At 36.6% G+C, this 20,766-nt stretch overlaps 1 protein-coding gene across 1 annotated transcript; it reads left to right on the top strand.

Moving 5' to 3' along the window:
- Positions 1-137: 137 nt before the first annotated feature.
- Positions 138-19,258, top strand: LOC144958289 (T-complex protein 1 subunit epsilon-like). The gene is made up of 10 exons (XM_078890162.1): positions 138-373; positions 5,120-5,345; positions 6,141-6,339; positions 8,050-8,242; positions 8,739-8,888; positions 10,497-10,616; positions 10,869-11,054; positions 12,234-12,371; positions 14,102-14,282; positions 15,053-19,258. Exons 1-10 carry the CDS (start codon positions 266-268, stop codon positions 15,175-15,177), a joined length of 1,626 nt encoding a protein of 541 aa, XP_078746288.1. The 5' UTR covers positions 138-265; the 3' UTR covers positions 15,178-19,258.
- The last annotated feature ends 1,508 nt before the right edge of the window (positions 19,259-20,766 follow it).

Genomic DNA, 20,766 nt, shown 5'->3' with positions numbered 1-20,766 from the left:
AAATATGTTTTAGAATTATTTTTATTTATTTGGTCCACTTTATATTGTAAAGATCATTACATGTCGAAATTTGAAGATAATAAAATTTCAAAATATATTTTGACTGAGAGATTATCTTCCAAATATAACCGGATGTTATTATTACCTGGCATAGGAATGTATAGGAAAAAAATTCAACGGTTAATGCCGGATGGTGACTTTTGACGAAGGGGATATTAAATCTTGTAACATCGGTTTTCTGACGAAGTATAATATTATTTGAAATATGGAGGGGTTACCGGGGCAAATAGCATTCGATGAATATGGCAGGCCATTCATAATTCTCCGAGATCAAGAGAAGAAAACCCGACTTACCGGCATCGCAGCTCATAAGGTTAGTTTCGTTTCGTTTCTAGAGTATTCCAGAAAAGACTGGACTTCAATGATCTGAGATTCCGTTCAAGGCTGATTCCTGAAATGATAAATTACGGTCATAAGAATTATAATAAAAATTTGTCTCATTTACATCTCGTACCCTCTCAGACTCAGAAAAATATTGAAGAATTGATAAGAATGAACTAGATATCACCCACCGACTCACTTTCTCACTCTTACTCTTAGAACTTAGACCTTGAGTTAGAGTGAGCAGAGACCCAAAGCTGCCGCAAATTTTTTATTCTCTAACTCTAACTCTAATTGTCTTTCCTACTCACTTCATTTTTTTGTTGTTATTAACATAAGTGCCTGCTCCACACACTTTTCTTAAAGAGAGAGAGAGTGTCTCTACTCTACTCTACTCTACCTTAAAAAATTGAAGTTCAATTCAGTTAAATTTAAATTATCAGGCACGGGATGGTAATAGTAATGATGAGTCACAGTCATGAGTATGATTTTGATGACTGACTTTTGATAGATAGCTCAGTTTGTTGAGTTGATCTCTTACTACTTGGGGTACTCTTTTCTTGCTATTGTTTTTTTTATAGAATCCAGTGGTGCCAAACCTCCGGTCTGGAGCAAAAAATTCCGGGTTCCTCCGTCAAATTCCCGGAATTCCCCGGTGAAGTCAATTTATTCCAAGGATACCCCCCCCCCCCCCCACCCTCCAACCACATCATCATCATACCACAACTACTACTACAATAGGCACTTTGATAACTCCAGTCCAGCGGCCGCCGATAGGCTCACTGTAAGGTGAAACTCGTTTTTTGGAACTTTATTTTTGACCCTTTACTGCGTTGGTCACCATGGCGTTATTTGTGAACCTATGTGACTAATTTTGGTATCATTATAAAGGGCACAAAACAAGCTTTCTAACGGTGTATTTCATTCTCAATTCCTGATTGTATTTCTCAGAAAACTTATGTAATAAAAATTTATAAATTTTTGAATTATAAGAACTTTTTTAATTATGGATACATTTTAATTATACTTCATACATCGATAGACAATTAATTGAAGAACATCTCTGCCAAATTTCATCAAAATTGATACACTCGCTCATTATTTTATTATTCCCGCCACCAACCCCACTTTTTAGGACAAAAACCTCATTTTTTTTCCATTTTCATTTATCCTTAATTTTTTCCATACTTTCCATACATGAAAATGATTTATATGAAAATAAAGCTTATTTTCTGACCATTAAAATGATATCTAACACTTGCCATTTATTTTTTAATTGAAACAAAATTACTGAAATCAATAAGTGGGCCATGTTGACTGCAAGACTCAAATTTCCCGATCGCCGCGAGATGCTGGTTTTGAGGCAGCAGTGAGATCACAGATTCTCTCTGTAAAGTTGACAAAAAAATTTCAGTAGAAAAATATAAATAACTCTGGAACCGTAGGTCGTAGAGGGGCAAATAAGGTATCAAATTTTATGTTTTTTCAAGTCCCATCCACCTGACTGAGTCAAATCAAGATATTTTGAGTTTGAAAATTTTATCAAAGTGCCTAACTACAACCACCACCACATCATCACTACCACTACTACTGCAACCACCACCACATCATCATCAGTACCACAACTACTACTACAACCATCACTACCACTACAACCACCACCACCACATCATCACTACCACTACAACCACCACCACCACATCATCATTAATACTACTACAACCACCACCACCACATCATCATTACCACTACTACTCCAACCACCACCACATCATTATCATAACCACTAAAACTACAACCACCACCACATCATCATCACTACCACTACAACCACCACCACATCATCATCACTACTACTACAAGCACCACCACCACCTCATCTTCATCACTACCACTGCTACTACAACCACCACCACATCATCATCACTACCACTACAACCACATCGTCATCACTACCACTACTACTACAACCTCCATCACCTTATCATCATCACTACCACTACTACTACAACCACCACCACATCATCATCACTACTACTACAAGCACCACCATCACCTCATCTTCATCACTACTACTACTACAACCACCATCACCACATCGTCATCACTACCACTACTACTACAACCACCACTACATCATCATCATCACTCGCACTACTACTACAACCATCAGCACCACATCATCATCACGACCATTACTACTACAACCATCACCACCACCACATCATCATTACCACTACGATTACTACAACCACAACCACCACCACATCATCATCACTACCACTACCACTACAACCACATCGTCATCACTACCACTACTACTGCAACCACCACCACCACATCATCATCACTACTACTACAACCACCACTACATCATCATCATCACTCGCACTACTACTATAATCATCAGCACCACGTCATCATCACGACCATTACTACTACAACCACCGCCACCACATCATCACTACCGCTACTACTACAACCACCACATCATCATTACCACTACTATTACTACAACCACCACTACCACATCATCATCACTACCATTTGTACTACAACCACCATCAACAACACTACCACGACCACTACTACAACCACCATCAATTACACTACCACGACCACTACTACAACCACCACATCATTATCATCACGACCACAACTACCACAACCACTATACCACCACCATATCATCATCACTACCACTACTACTACAACAATCACTATCACATCTTCATCATCACTACTACTATTACTACAACCACCAACACCACATCATCGTCACTACCACCAGTACTACAATCTCTACCATTAGGTTTTGGCGCTTTACTTCATTTGAAATAAGGAAACTTTGGGATTGTATTTGGCAATGTGTTTATGTATCATATTACAATTCTAATCAGTTATCTATTTAGAACTACACAATATGTAAACACAGTGCCAAATACCATTCCAGTTCCATGTTCTTGTTTGCGGAAATTCCTCTTTCGGCATTGAAATTCCTACAAGTGGTGTCTGAAATCCTGTGAGCCAAATTTAAAGTTGGCGTCTCTTAAGAATCATATCCACTCAATTCAACTGACCCATCGACAGACTCTGCTTTACTGTTACTTGCTTCCTTTACATCAGAGCAGTTTGAATCAGATTGTAATAAAGGTGGTAATTTCCAGGACAAACAACTCATATTTTTATCAATTTTCACTTAACCTTAATTTTTTTTTCCCATGCGTACCCCTGGAAAGGATTTAAATGAGAATAAAGCTTATTTTCAGACCTTTAAATTAGCAAAGACTATCAAAAATGTTTTTTTCTCTTTTTGAGGAAAATTTTTGTCTGAAATCAAAGCCCAATCTCCACTGAGTAAAAATGTTTTTGAATTTTGAAAATCCATTCATAAATAAAGTTATGCAGTTTCAAAGGTGTCATTTATTTGGATGACCCGCAAAGAGGAAAAAACGCGAAAATATGGGACGCTTTTTCGGCATTTTTTTTTTCGACCTTTGGTTGTATCTTGCGTAATAAGTGGATTAAAAGATTGAAATTTGGCAATTTTATGGCAAATTTGATAGAGAATATGATGAAAACAGAAGAGTTCTAACATATATAAACACACACACACAGAGAGAGAGAGAGAGATTGCGTACGTAAACAAAAGAAGTATAGAAGGAAAAGAGAAATTGGACAAGGGGACAAAGGTTACTGATAGAACGTGACTTGGAACACAATAATTAAACCCATGCTGAGATTGTAGATCATATTGCAATCGAAAGTTTTTAACATTATAATTTCTTAAATTCTTGTAAATTAAACAGTCAAATTATCAGCTGTTTATTGAACCCAAACGCAATGGCAGACCATAAACACCCCTCTGCCAGTGAGACCGCGCAGACATTTTGACTAGTCATGAACTTTAAAACGAGGTCAACCAATCAGAAAGTGCTTTGCCACGACTCGCTCAGCCGCTGTAGGGGGGCAAAATGGCTTTGTCTTTTACGAATGAAGAGCAAATTAGGATGGTGTTTTGAAAAATACGGGAAAAGTACTTGTCATATTCATATGAAATTTTACAACCAAAAAGAAGAAATGTTCATGTATTACCATTGTCAGCGACAAAACCTACACGCCCGGTAGTTTTAGAAATATTTTACTCCAAAGATTAAAAATCTATTTTTAACGGTCTTCTGGTAATCGTACGAGTTTTGTCGCTTGACATAATCTAAAATGACCTTTTTTCTAACTGTGTGCCAACTCTCAGTCATATTCATCGATAAACAGCGTCGTAATTAATTTTTAAAAATAGCATATACCAAACGGCTTCGTCCCATCTTTTGTCGCGAATTTGGGCACTTCGTGAGCGAAAAAGAGGCCCAAAGATTTGTGCGGGATAGTCCTTGCTACTTTAAATAAAATGATGTCCACCCAATTATTGTCATGTATAACTCTGGAACCATTTGTCAGAGTTAAATGTTATTGCTGGTTTCAGCCATTTGATTGGGTCAAATTAAGATGTTTTGGGTGTTTCTTCACTCCTTTCTCCCAATTCATGCCTTTGCCTGATAACCTACCCAGTAATTTTGTCAAGAGGCAGGTTATAAGACAGTTACCATTGCAGTACTTGTAGTTAAGGTAATGAATTGAAATCGTGATGCAGTTTTTGTCACCCAGAGATTTCACAGTATTTAGTTTTTTATAAATTTTCTGTGACGTCCAATTTGTAAAACTTTATTTTTTTAAATTTCAGTCCCATATCTTGGCTGGCAAGGCAGTGGCTGAAGTTTTGAAGACATCATTGGGTCCAAAGGGCCTGGACAAGCTTATGGTTGGACCTGATGGGGATGTAACGATCACAAATGATGGTGCCACCATTTTAGATCTGATGGATGTTAATCACCAGATTGCCCGCTTGATGGTTCAGCTTTCCAAGTCTCAGGATGATGAGATTGGGGATGGGACTACTGGGGTTGTAGGTATGTCTGGTCTTATTTCCACCTGCCATTTATACAGAATTTTGGAAAAACATTTTTATTTTAAAAATTTCCCACCCAGGCCCAGTTTTTTTTCTTTGTTTTTTAAAGCTATATTTTCATGTCAAGTAGAAAGTTATGAAAGTCTTATTATGATTCCACTCATGAATGGGTTTTTTATTCCAAATTAAATTTCTTTAACCACATTCTAAGGTTGTTTTGCTGTCACCAATTGGACGCTTTTAAGGACAAGTAGGCTATCCCAGATTTTACAGTTTTGAGAAAATCAACATTGAAGATTTCGATCCCATAAAATGTCCAATTACTCAAATACTATTCTTTTTTTTCTTCAAAGTTTTCTGTGTGGAATGATAATTGTACTTGATGATGATAGTCATAAAAGAAAGCAACAAATACATCACAGAATTCTGGCCGAGTTGTCGAGATTTAAACAGCATCACTGAGCAAAGAATTTACATTATATAATAAGGGCTTATCCCACCCAACTTGCACATCGGGCAATCCCTAGTTAAATGGGCTATCCCATCTTACACATGGACATGTCTGTTGCGAAATGATTGGCTGTCTCTCTCACACATGCACTCAATTTAATCCATTTTCCTACATTAAACGCATTTTAATGTCTTAAATAATATTTTTTACGTGTCTAAGCACATTACACTGTCAATTGAAATGCAAAACATTACCTGATATGATGGCATTGTTGTTTGGTGGGGAGCTGATTCATATGATAATAATCGTTAAACTATTATTTTTCCAAATATAATTTTCTTTTAGTTTTGGCTGGTGCCCTGCTTGAACAAGCTGAGAAATTGTTGGACAAGGGCATTCACCCTATCAGAATTTCAGATGGTTACGAAATGGCTGCAAAGATAGCAACAGCAAAACTTGATGAGATCAGTGAAGTGTTCAAAGTAGATCTGGCCAATCCAGAACCTTTGATTCAGTTAGCCATGACTACCCTGGGATCAAAGATGTGAGTTAACCTCGACATGCATCAATTATTTTTTTTTTTTTAATTATTTTTTTTATTTCTGTTTTTGTTTTGTTTTTTGAGTCTTTCAGACATGGGTTTTTTTGGTCTTTTGCTCGTGCTGGTTTCGTTTTGATTTCATTTTTAATGGGTTTTTTTTTGGTTAAAATTATCTGTTTAATGCGTTAAAAAATTCAAAATCTTCCGACATTACGACTTTGCTCGATAAATTCGGTTAAGTGTCGATGTAAAAAAAATTAATATTAATAATTAAAAAGAATGAAAGGGTGGGAAATTCCTCGTCAAAAGACAAATCAAACATAAGAGAAAGACAAAGTTGTTATATCTTTGCCTTGGAAATTGGAATAAAAAACAAAACAAACCAGTTAACTATTACTGCTGCGCGTGAAGCTAAATTACTCATAACATCTGTCAGCTGGATATAAAGTACCAAACACACAAAACTATCTGTACCCTTGGATGTTAATAGTCTGATTGTTAGAATTTAGTGAAAAGGAATTATTGTAATCCACTACTTCTTCTTCTTCTTCTTCTTCTTCTTCTTCTTCTTCTTCTTCTTGTGTAAGATTTAATCCAAATAAACAAGAAAGAATCAGCTTAAAAAATTAATATAAGCAAAAGCGAAGATAAGCAGCTTCTCGTGTCAAGCGCTAAATATCCTTTAAAAGTAGAATTGTTCTCTACCTTTCATTTTACAACTAACTCAGACCTGGACCAGCAAGGTGTTTACTCTCTGAAATAATTGGGATAAACTTAATTTTGTTTATTTATATATATTGATATTTACAGATATGTGTTCTAATTTTCAATGTTCTTCTTCTTCTTCTTCTTCTTCTTCTTCTTCTTGTGTAAGATTTAATCCAAATAAACAAGAAAGAATCAGCTTAAAAAATTAATATAAGCAAAAGCGAAGATAAGCAGCTTCTCGTGTCAAGCGCTAAATATCCTTTTAAAAAGTAGGAATTGTTCTCTACCTTTCATTTTACAACTAACTCAGACCTGGGACCAGCAAGGTGTTTACTCTCTGAAATAATTGGGATAAACTTAATTTTGTTTATTTATATATATTGATATTTACAGATATGTGTTCTAATTTTCAATGTTTATTCTGGGTGGGGTTCTTGGCCTCCCATAGTGGGCAGGGAGGTACTTGCTGTGTCTTCTATCCCCCTATATTTGTTTTCCAACATGCTTTCCGTCTTTATTTAGGAATGAGATTGCTTGGTTTTGTCCTGGCCCTGACCAGATACCCTAGCTTGGAGGGTAGCGGTCAAATGTAAGAGTTTTGGGATATGATTTTTTTTTTTTCCTTATAAATCATCTCTCTTTTATGAACTGTATTTTTTGTTCTACATATATACGATCTGTAAACATTTGGGTGTATTCCTCATAGTGGGAACCTGTGCTTGTGTCAGGATAAGATGTTTAGGTGATCTCAAACTAAGTACAAAGATATTGTGTTCTAGGAATCTACATCTGTTTCTATTTGAGCCAATTCTCGTTAATCTTACTTTTTCTTGGGTGCTTTAATTGTAATTCCAGAACTTTGACCATCCCATTTTCTTCCTTTATACTGGCGCTGATATGACCTAAATGTGTTGCAAGCGCCCTTAGACCCTTTAAAACAAACACATTTCTCAGTATGACACGTTAAACTTAAATTGTTATATGTGATGATAATTATTTTTTCAGTGTGAACCGATGTCATAGACAAATGGCCCAAATTGCAGTTGATGCTATCCTGTCTGTTGCTGACTTTGAACGAAGTGATGTAGATTTTGAGTTAATCAAGGTGGAGGGAAAAGTTGGTGGTAAACTAGAGGACACCATGTTGGTCAAAGGTGTTATTGTGGATAAGGATATGAGCCATCCACAGATGCCCAAGGTAAGATATTTTTGTTTTTTCACAGATGCTTGCCATTTGTTTTTGTTTTGTTTACTTATTATTTAGTATTATTGTTATTGTTATTCATTTTTTTTTTAATTTAGAGTTTAGGGTATTAGTTTTATAGATGACAGTTCAGAGTGATCTCATCCAGGTCATTAAAAAAAAGTTGTTTTGGTAAATGTTATTTTTTTTAACCCTTTCGTAGACCCTTTTACTAAGTACAGCTCCACATACGTATGTTGTAAAAGGGTTGGAATATCTTGTTATAGATTGGAACCGGGTTTTATATTTTTTAATTTTAAAAATCTTGAATTTAAGATTGAAATTTTTTTTTTCAATCAATGAAAATCAAGATTTTGTTTGCCTGCAGCATGTCTTAGAGTGAGGACAGTTGATCTTTCATTATTTATGCAATGGTTTCCGTTTTGGTTGTTTTACAAATTACAGGTTAGAATATATTTTAAAATACTATGCAACCAAATTATTTTTACAGGAAGTAAAAGATGCCAAGATAGCCATTCTCACATGTCCATTTGAGCCCCCCAAACCCAAGACGAAACATAAGCTTGATGTAACCAGTGTAGAGGACTACAAGAAGCTCAGAGAGTATGAGAAGGAAAAGTTTGAGTCTATGGTTAAGATGGTAAGTGTACTCTGCCAATCTGTGTGTTATTTGATTGTAAAGAGTAAAAGTGTTGCTTTCTAGCTTTCTATTGCTGATTTGTTGTCATTCTGTGGTGAAAATAATAGTTATGGGGTTGCCTGTTATCCTTGAACATTATTAGTGATCCTATAATGTATGAATGTCTTTGATAATGGTCATTGGTGAGAAATGTACGTTAATGGCAAGAGACATTTGCCAGGGTTCACTTTGGAATTATTCATTTTTGTAGTATAACTCATTTCTTGGTGCGGGTGGTTGGATGGGAGCATCACCCTTGAATCATATACGTACCTATGATGTTCGCATGGGTGTACGATCCGATAGTGATGTCGTTTCTTCTTCTCTTTACTAGCCTATCCTGCTTCTTTGGTTTGTGACTGTATTTTTGACAGGGGATTTTCTTTTTCTGTAAATCTTCTGCCTGTTTGTTCTTGGTTATTTAAAATTTAGCTTATGATATCTTTAGGTTATGATTTTGATTTACATTTGTACTATTTTGTTAGATTGCTTGTTTTTTTGTTTCAGCGGTCTCTCATATAACCTCAATTGTGTTGGAAGAGACCTAAAGCAACAAACAAACATCATTTCTTGGTGGAGTTCCCTGACTGCCCATGGTGGTCACTTACTGTGTCTTCTATCCCCATATGTTTTCCATTTCCATGTTGCTTTGTTCCAAATTGAAATTGCTGTTCTTTTCCTTGGTCCTGGCAGAGGTACTTAGCCGGGATGGAGCCAGTTAAATGCATCGTATATTATTTTTCAAGGGATTGTTTTGTTGGGTTTTTTTTTTTCATGTAAATCGTCTCACTGTTGTTATGTACTGTTATAATTAGTGGTTTTGAATATATGAGTGTAAACATATGAATGCATCCTTCGTTGTCTTTATGGAAATTTTAGATATCAGAATATATTGATATTATGCTCATGGAATCTTCTGTTCTCTGTTTGAACCAGCCCCTTTTGTCCTGCTATTTCATTGGTTCTTTTCACTTCAGATCCACAAAATGCCGTAAATGCCTCAATACCCCTTAAGACATAACAACAAACAGGCGGTTTTAGTTTATGAAAATACGTTCTAGTCATTATAAACATTAGAATAGAAGGCTGTAAAAGTGAAAGATGAGTGGTACGGGTGCTTTCTTTTTTATTATATCATCAATGATATTGTCATGACAATCTCCACAAGGAGTGAAACATTATCAGCGGGTGGTTGGATGGGAGCATCACCCTTGAATCATATACCTATGATGTTCGCATGGGTGTACGATCCGATAGTGATGTCGTTTCTTCTTTTTACTAGCCTATCCTGCTTCTTTGGTTTGTGATTGTATTTTTGACAGGGATATTTTTTTTCTGTAAATCTTCTGCCTGTTTGTTCTTGGTTATTTATAATTTAGCTTATGATATCTTTAGGTTATGATTTTGATTTACATTTGTACTATTTGTGTTAGATTGCTTGTTTTTTTGTTTCTGCGGTCTCTCATATAACCTCAATTGTGTTGGAAGAGACCTAAAGCAACAAACAAACAAACAAAACATTATCATAGTTATACTTTTAATATTTATTTTGTGATTGATTTGTTCTAGGTGAAAGACAAGGGTGCCAACTTGGTAATCTGTCAATGGGGCTTTGATGACGAGGCCAACCATCTGCTATTACAGCATGAATTGCCAGCTGTCCGATGGGTTGGAGGCCCTGAAATTGAGGTATGTTTGTCATATCTGGTTTTGCATGAATTTCTCATTTGTTTCCATCGTTTTTTGTTTTGTTTTTGTAATGATTGGATTCGGTTTTAATCCTCAATACCGCAAAAGATATCAATGGCAATGATGCCACTCACCAATTTTAGAGCAATTGCTTCAAATCAATGGCATGATATGTTTTGTATTGTCTTTAACTTTTAAGAAATTTGTTTCTTATTTTCATATCAGTTTTAATTTTACACTTTGTTTCCTCAGCTAATAGCCATTGCAACAGGTGGTCGTATAGTGCCCAGATTTGAAGAGTTGACAGAGGACAAACTTGGCAATGCAGGAATAGTGCGAGAGTTAAATTTTGGTACCACGAAAGACCGCATGTTGGTTATAGAGAAGTGTAAAAACTCTAGGGCTGTGACAATCTTTATCAGAGGAGGTAACAAAATGGTGAGTCTGATTCTTAACATTGCCATTTGTCATAACCCAAAATTTTTTAATAGTTTTATTTCTCTCTCTCTCTCTCTCTCTCTCTCTCTCTCTCTCTCTCTCTCTCTCTCTCTCTCTCTCTCTCTCTCTCTCTCTCTCTCTCTCTCTCTCTCTCTCTCTCTCTCTCTCTCTCTCTCTCTCTCCTCTCTCTCTCTCCTCTCTCTCTCTCTCTCTCTCTCTCTCTCTCTCTCTCTCTCTCTCTCTCTCTCTCTCTCTCCTCTCTCTCTCTCTCTCTCTCTCTCTCTCTCTCTCTCTCCTCTCTCTCTCCTCTCTCTCTCTCTCTCTCTCTCTCTCTCTCTCTCTCTCTCTCTCTCTCTCTCTCTCTCTCCTCTCTCTCTCTCTCTCTCTCTCTCCTCTCTCCTCTCTCTCTCTCTCTCTCTCTCTCTCTCTCTCTCTCTCTCTCTCCTCTCTCTCTCTCTCTCTCTCTCTCTCTCCTCTCTCTCTCTCTCTCTCTCTCTCTCTCTCTCTCTCTCTCTCTCTCTCTCTCTCTTCCCTCTCTCTCTCTCTCTCTCCTCTCTCTGTCGGGTGGTTGGATGGGAGCATCACCCTGAATCATATACCTATGATGTTCGCATGGGTGTACGGTCCGATAGTGATGTCGTTTCTTCTTCTCTTTACTAGCCTATCCTGCTTCTTTGGTTTGTGATTGTATTTTTGACAGGGGATATTTTTTTTCTGTAAATCTTCTGCCTGTTTGTTCTTGGTTATTTATAATTTAGCTTATGATATCTTTAGGTTATGATTTTGATTTACATTTGTACTATTTTTGTTGGATTGCTTGTTTTTTTTGTTTCAGCGGTCTCTCATATAACCTCAATTGTGTTGGACGAGACCTAAAGCAACAAACAAACAAAAATCTCTATATCTCTCTCTCTTTCTCTATCTCTCTCTATTCCCCCCCCCCCCCCCCCCCCCCCCCCCCGCCTCTCCTATTTTTTTTTTTTCTTTTCTTTTTAGGGGGTCTTTATATTAAAATGGTTCTGTGGGTAACTCTTTCTCCCTCTCTCTGTCTATGTTCAGCACAACTGGAATGGAAATATTGTAATGTTTAGACCCGTTTCCCATTGAATTAATTGTTATTCTGGCATTGCTCATATATTAATTACTTTTATTAGCTTTTTATTTTCTTCTATTCTCCAGATAGTGGAAGAGGCCAAAAGAAGTATTCATGATGCATTGTGTGTTATTCGTAACATTGTCCGGGACAATCGCATTTTGTACGGTGGTGGAGCTCCTGAAATTGCTGCTTCTCTTGCGGTTTCAGACGCAGCAAACAAGGTTAGTTCATTTTTGGTGATTTACTAAAACAGGCGTCTGGTTTTTTTTAGGTATAAGCAAGCAATTTGGGCTAATTTGGTCATAAATTCAAAACTTAGTTATACCAGGGTCCCCACCAAGTCGGGGAATTTTATTTTGGAGAAAAATGGTCTTGAATTTTGCAGTCAGGTCAGGGAAAAGTGTGACAAATGCTTGGTTTTTGTAATCAATCGGTTTCAGCAGTGAATGGGTCTTTTTTCTCTCCACGAGCTATTTCTTTTATAACGATTCGCTAGGTGAAGGGGGCTTTTTGGAAGTAAATGTATCTCGCCTTGTGGATTTATAATTATATTTTCTTGTCCACTAGGTGGCGTGATTCCAAGGGAGACTGCTACAAGAAATGGATTGTTGGAATGTTTTTATTTTCACTTTCGCTTTCCCAAAACTCGAATCTCAGTTGCTACCAGTCTTACAATTGAAGATCATAGTAATTGTGTTTGAAATTTAAATTGTTGACAAGGCTTGTTTTTGTCAGCGGTTCTTGAATCCAGATTGACATGGACTAATTTGCAGATCTGATGACCCAAATTGTTATGGCCTCTCCTCTCATTGTGTGAAATATTAATGGAAATGCTCCAACTAAAACTAAACCAATGAAAAATACTGTCAATTCCAATCATGTTAAATCAAACACACAATTGTGTTTGGTTACCAGCCCTGCAAATATGTGCACATATATTCAGATCCTTCATAATTAAACATTTTCTGTTTGAATTTTATGATCTTAAGCTCTGAGTGCTCTTGACATTTTATGGCTTTAGTTTCGTGTGTTCCAGTGTGGTAGAAGATACAGATTGTCGACTAGATAAGCGTCGGAATTAGATTTGCCATTCATTTTTAGGGAGCTCAGACTTATTATTATTGTTATTCTTCAAGAGTCTTGGCTCACAGAATCTTGTTTTTCATATTCGCTGCAAGGCAATGGCAGCGTAAAGAAAAGGAGGCTTATTGTTCAGTATATAAGAAGACAATGTACATTTAAATCAATTGATAGATCGACAATGGCCTCCCATATGAAGGCTAAGAATGCCATGTTCAACTTCATAAGACTCAAGTGTCATTAAATGTACATGTAGTATTGGTAATAATGGTGATGCTGCTTGTCGTTTATCTAAGTATTCTAAAGTGAGAGTTTACTGTCAAATTCAAGTCTTTATTATGAATTATTAAAGGATATTTGACAAATTATTTTCTGAATTTAGCACTAAAGGGCCAATTTTTTAAACACTGCCAATTCATTCCCTCTTCCCCCCCCCCCCCCCCCCCCCCGTAGAAGTTGGTCTTGGAGAAAAAAAATTTATTTTAATTAACTGTGAAAAAATGGGATTTTACTCAGATATGGCAATATTTGAGATTGTACTGGGACCCCATGCAGATGGCTATCATTGTATTAAGGTTACACCAATATATTACTGTCAATTAATGTGAGTCAAAACTGTTGTCATAGGCAGTCAGTCACCATCTTGGAGGAAGCAGTTTAGATGATAGTCGCTTTTGTAAGTGATAAATGTATAAACAATTGTGAAGACCGAATAATAGAATTGCTAATTTGATTTTTTGACATAGAAAGCATTTCCTCCTCTTGTAGCCATTAAGTGAAAGTTGTTGATTTATACAACTGAATTCTTCTCTCTCGCTTTTCCTCAGCTCTAGAGCAGTCATACAATTATATTTTTCTCTCTTTTCCTCAGATTTCAACTCTAGAACAGTATGCAGTACGGTCTTTCTCAGAGGCCCTTGAAAGTGTGCCTTTAGCTCTCTCTGAAAACAGTGGTCTGTCTCCCATTCACACTTTGGCTGATGTGAAGTCTAGACAGGTCAAAGAGAACAATCCCTTCCTGGGCATTGATTGCCTTGACAAGGGCACTTGTGGTAAGCAGTTTTTGTGTTATCAGTAGTCTTTCCCTCTGAAATGTTAATTTTTTAAATTAATGGGATAAATTCATCAGGCATAGCGGCCAACTAACTTCCTGATACAATCAGTACTGCTCTGATTTGACAATGTGAGAATTTTAAAAAATATTTTTTTTTTCAAATTAGGGTTTTCACGTCCCAGGGTTGTGCTTTTTTTTTGGGGGGGGGGGGGGGGGGGGGGGTTGACTATCAAACTAAAGCAAAGAACAGAATAGGCTTTAAATCTAGATTATATCATAACATAGTCCAAACATACTACTGTTTTGGGTCTTGACGATATTGTGTGTTATGGTGTCCCGTTTTAGCTCTTTGAAAAGTTGGCTGCCATGCATTGTGTATATATGTGTCAAAAGATCGTTTTCATCGTTTAAATGAAATAAGGAGCTCATGGTGCTTTTAGTCCACACATTTTTGTTAGAAGTAGGCTTGTTTGTGCTTTCTGATCTTTTGCATGGGTGAGGGTTTGACTGTGTTTAGAAAAGATTTCACCTTTTTCTGTAATTCCAGTGCTGATGTCAGGATGGGATGGCTGAAGACGACTCTTGAATTGTCCACTTTTTTTTAACCAGTTCTTTTTTTAATCTTACTACCCGATACTAGAGATCCAGCCACTCTATTCTTCTAAAGTGCTGTTGGAACTTATAAACTAAACTAAGTTGCAACCTCTGATGTTATAAAGCAACCATGGTCATTTTAAAAATAATTCGTTTTATTATTATTCCTTCCAGACATGAAAAAGCAAGGGGTAATTGAAACTTTGACAGCCAAGAAACAACAGATCCTTCTCGCCACTCAACTGGTCAGGATGATTCTCAAAATTGATGACATCAGAGCACCGATGGATCATTTGTAGTTTATTAATTCCTGCAAAATCAATTCAATCTACTTGTTCCTTGCTGCGTGGGGAGTGGAATGTGAGAATGTTATTTACGGCTGTAGTGATGACATGGGGGTGATGTTGGAAGAATGTGTGATAAGAGTATTCATTCTCTCCCATCTCATTTGTTTAATATAGTTTTATACCTTAAGTTATTAAGCTTTTTTTTTTTTTTTTTTTTTTCTTATCATTGACATTTTTATATGAATCATCCTTGTGTGATATTTTTTTTTTTGTATTAAAACTTTTTTTTTTTGCAATGTATGTCTTATATCAAATTATTTTGTTGCTTAGTTTTTGATTACTTTATAAATGAGTTTTGGACTGCTGGGTGGGATTCCTGACCTCCCATGGTGGGCAGGGAGGAACTTACTGTGTTCCTATATCTGTTTTCCAACATGCTTTCTGTCTTTGATGATATTACTTGGTTTTGTCCTGGCCGGATACCCTAGCTGGGAGGGAAACAGTCAAATATTTTTTGTCTTGTAAATCGTCTCTCTGTTATGCACTGTATTATGTTTTGTTTAAATATTATATAAGATTAGTAAACATTGAGTGAGTTCCTCTTAGTGGGGACCTTTGCTTGTTTCTGGATGTCACTTTTAGGTGATCTCAAACTAAGTAGTGGGCTCATGGAATCTACATCTGTTTCCTATTTTAACTAATTTCCCTTTGTTTCATCTTTTCTTGGGTGCTTTAATTGTAATTATGGAACTTTTTACTTTCCCATTCTCTTTTTACTGATGCTGATATGACCTTAATGTGTTGTAAGCGCCTTAAAACCCTTAAAAACTAACAAAAAGTTTTGGACTGCGGCGAGTGGAGATTACTGTTTCCTTTATTCCCCTCTTCTTGACTATCCCATATGGATTTATGTATTGTTTTAGTATGAGACGACCATTCAGGGTTTGTTTTGTTTTTTTTAGATTGGCCCTCCTGTTGTCCTTGGTTGATATTCTGAAATGGATGAAAACAAATCGGATGGATGCCATTGTTTTGTGAGAGATGGCTTTGTGTCTCTGGTTTGTTATTGATAGTAACTCATTGTAATAGGGATGAATCATATGGCATCACAATAGACCCGAAGATAGATTGCTATTGGCAAGATATCTTGTCTCACTTTTCTCTTGGCTTGCTTGCAACTGAACTCTAGCTGGGTGGGGTCTTTTGTCCTTTCATCATGGAGAGAGGCACTTTATGTGTCTTCTATTTCTATCTCTTATTTTCCAAGTTGCTTTCTGTCTTTGTCTTGGAATGAGAGCAAGATCTCTTGATTTTGTCCTGGCCTTGGCCCGGAAGAGAAACAGTCAAATGTTATAGTTTTGGAGGTGATATTTTTTTCCTTGTAAATCATCTCATTCTATATGCAGTTTTATTTTTTGTTTTGAATATCATGATTTATAAACCTATAATGGGGACCTGTGCTTGTGTCTGGATGAGACTTTATGTGATCTAAGAAGTACACTGATAGTGTGCTCTTGGCATCTACAGTGTATATTTGTTTCCTATTTGAACCACTCCCCTTTGTCTTTCTTTTTCTTGTATGCTTTTAATAGTAAATCTATAATTTTTTTAAAATTCCAATTTCTTCCTTTAAACTGGCGCTGAAATGACCTGTGTTGCAAGGTTCGTAAAAAGCCTTTACTTATTCAACCCTACGGATGAGAGTACTCTCAAACTCGAGCCACGTCCACAGCCTACCTACGAGTATACTCGCAAAACGGACTGGGTGGCTTTAGACTAAGATTCTAAATATGTAGTGTTGTATTTCTTGTTGTTGCATAATGAATAATGATTTGTAAGCTAGTCTACCTTCAACTTGACTAGCTGTAAAAATTATTTAAAAGTGAAATTAAGCTTTGACCTTGATAATTCCCGAAGGGTTGATTTAATCATTTATTATGACAAGAACTCATTTTTGATTTTTAAAGATCGACCCTCTAACTAAACTTGGCAATATCTCAGTTCAAACCTTTTCACCATCCACTGTCATTCACTGTAACATATAACAATAAATTGTTTAAAGAGTACCTTATCTCCCCTCTGCGGACTCGACTATTAGTGTTTTAACACCAAATTATCTCCTGCTTGGGATATCCACTGCAGACAACCCATGTGGAAATGAATACTCTGGATGTTTGTATTCTAGATTACAACTAGCTAGATATATATAGAAAAGCAATTTTGGAAACATTGGTCCCAACAGTATGCACCAACTTTGGAAAGATGAATATATCTATCTGCAAATAGACGACGTCGAGCTTGTTTTAGACCCAGCATCATAAATTTTCAAAGGCTCGCGTTGTTCAGGTTTTCCCGGACAAGTTAGAAGAGTAAGCCTGGCTTTCAAAACATTTTGGGTAGGCGAGAGATGTCACAATTATCAAGGTGCGCCTCATTCCATAATACAACGCTCAGAAGCTTGTTCGTTTGGTTCCAGTCACAAACTAAATTAAATCTAAACTTAATTAAACTAAATCTGGACAGTAAACTTGAGATGTATATCTCGGTGACTCGAACCTTGGGATGTTCTGGTTAGACCAGAATTGATTGTTCAGTATTGCTTGGTGCTGAGTAGTCACTGTCCGTTTTCGTCACTCGTAATTTTATCTTTATCATTTGTTGTCATTTATAATTCTTTCCACTGTCGTTATTGTTGTTTATATTGTGAACAAATAAGATTTTCGCGCGCTTTTATGAGCATTAGTAGAATCATTCCGTTTCATACGTTGAGAGTGAAGGTTCTAACTCACTTCACAACTTACGACTATACATTTAGTACACAACGATAGGTATGGTATCCGCCTTCGTACTTACAAGGCAAAATATTTCCAAAGAGGAAATTAGCAACACATGCGTGATGTTGACTGTCGACTGTTATAGAGTGCAATGATGTCCATCATCAACTGTCAATTCTATATTTAGGTCAATGGCAGTTTCATTGAGACTCAATGTATACGGAGATTGAAACTCAAAAAACAAATAGACGAACAAAAGAGAAAGTGTTCTGATTAATCACATTATTTCAGTTGCTATACCGACATAATAACTTTTGTCTCCACTGTACTTTCTAATCAACTAATCAACTTTTTTTTTTGGTTCTTTGATTTCGGAGTATCGTTCACTCAACTCACGAGCCGATAGATTCGGGGTTGTTTTGTTTTATAGTTTTTACTCACAAAAATGTGTACTTTCGACGATCTGCAGTTATCGTATAGTTTTTTAAAGCCAGCGTCAATGGCAGCAGGACACTTTTTTGCCTCTGTCATTCGTAACCGACGTATTTTCATTCCGAATTGAAGCGCACTCAATCTACAAATAGCTGCTATCTTGTTGACGCTATGGCGTCTCCTAGTAACTATTGTTAGACTAAAGCATGAAGTCTTGCCTCAGCAAATGACGAAAACTTGGCCAAACTTAGTCCGAAGGTGTCGTTATTTTAGTCTCAGACTTGTTTAGCTCACATGAAATCCGATTTTTTTCAAGTCATTGACAAAAGTCAGAGGCGAAGAGCTGGCCCCAGAATTGTTTATTATTGATTGTTTAGTATTGTTTGGTGCTGAGTTGTCACTCTTTGTCAGTTTTCGTCACTCGTTATTTTATTTTTATCATTTGCTGTTATTTATAATTCTGTCCACTGTCGTGATTGTTATTGTTATTTATAATGTGAACAATAAATGTAAGATTTTCGCGCCTTTATGAGCATAATTAGAATCATTCAACATTTTTGGTCAGTTTCTTTTCATACGTTGAGAGTGAAGGCTCTAACCCACTTCACAACTTACGACGAGATATACAGTTTTAACGATATCTTTTGTAATACAGTATTATTTGTATTTATATTTTTGAAAGTTTCGGGTTGTAGCCCACCGTATTTTCTAAATTGGATTGTCCTGGTTACACTTACCGACTTAACGCACCAGAAATTCGACCTGCCGTACATTCTACTGCTGTAAACTTCTACTCTACGTGCTTTTGTACTGTTGTCCTGTTGTCTTACTGCAATGTTGTTTTCAATCGCCCATCGTCTATTAAACATCGTCATCATCTTTATCAACAGCAGTGTTCTCGTTTTTCATTTCACGTGTGTATGGTAGCGTTCGCCCTTGTGCGATACATCATATTGTAATACCCAAATTAGTTGCTATTCTGATAAACTAAACTGTTACAGTCTCATTATTGAAATGGAAATTTTCTCAAACCAACTCAAAATATTGTCCATTACAACAATGGTAAAATAGTTGCGTTCGGCTATCAGACTGCAATTAATATGTGCACTTCGCTCTAACTTGAGTTTTTTTTATATAGCGCAATGTCATTTTGATCATCTTTTGACTTTTATACATTCTGATTACATGACATGTGAAAAAGTTCTAGCGAGCATGAAGAATAAAAAGTACCGATTTTCTTTGTTTAGAACCGAGCTGCTCGTTGCTGGGCGGACGTGACATCAGACTATTGAATCCTATTATTGGTCATTTTGTTCAGCTTGACTCATGGTTGTGTTTACAACTTTCATAAACTAAGCAGCGTGTTTACATTAATTAAGAAATATCCAATCGTTGGACAGCAACAAATCATGTGATCGATGACTCAGTTGGACAAAAACCTGAATACTGATCGCTCCCATTGAAGACAATCAAGAAATGACAATTATTTTCAGATATAGACGACGCTGTTAACGTCCAAATACTAATTTTACACTTGAGAACGATGAGAGAATGTACACACAAACAGCGCAATATCCACTTAATATCTTTAACGTGCTTTACAAGATGTACCTAGCCAACAGCAACACTTAACGTGTACAAGGACGAGACATAACACCAATAAGGCGATATTAATGGTTTGTTTTTGTTTTTCGACAGAGACAACGCTGTTAACGACCAGGTACTCACACTTGACTACGTTGAGAAAATGTGAGTAAAGAGCATTTTCCTTGGACTAAACTTTGCGTTGCCCTGAGCGGAATCGAACCCGAGACCCAAGGGTTCGAAGGCGAGTGTCATACCACAATACCACGAAGTTTTCTATCAATGCCAAATGAAAAAAAAATGATATTAATGTCATTCCTCGTCCTACATGGTAAAGATTGCTGTTGACTAGGGACCATAGCCCTACGATAGTACTCCAGTCGGCCATGCTAGGGACCCTTTTCTAGAACACACTGAGCACGTTTAGTGAATATTAGGTTGTAATATTGTAGAAATGCTCATGTTTTCATGTTTCAGTTTCCATAGGTTTTGCATCGTTACGAAAACGACTTTTTGACACAGCCTCTGTTATGACATTCTCGAATAATCTAATCAAATTACGTTCAATTATTTATACTATCAAAGTAATAGTATCCAGGGAGTACAAAGCTCGAGTCAATGGGAGCGATATATAGATAGTTCGAAGATGACGTCACTCATGTCTTTGTTATTGTTTTTTTGCCATCCGCGTTTATGAGTAATGCTCACTGAACTGTATTTACCCGACTATAAACGTTCATGGATACACACAGTTTTGTGTGTTGGTCCGTTATACTTCCGGATGGCAATGTTATGAGCTTCTTAGCCAAGC

This window comes from Berghia stephanieae, chromosome 12 (assembly GCF_034508935.2).
Source record: "Berghia stephanieae isolate SIO BIC M18660-M18661 chromosome 12, UCSD_Bste_1.3, whole genome shotgun sequence".
NCBI classification, from domain to species: domain Eukaryota; kingdom Metazoa; phylum Mollusca; class Gastropoda; order Nudibranchia; family Aeolidiidae; genus Berghia; species Berghia stephanieae.
Note: the sequence above shows the minus strand (reverse complement) of the source record. Positions and strands in the feature narration are given on the sequence as shown.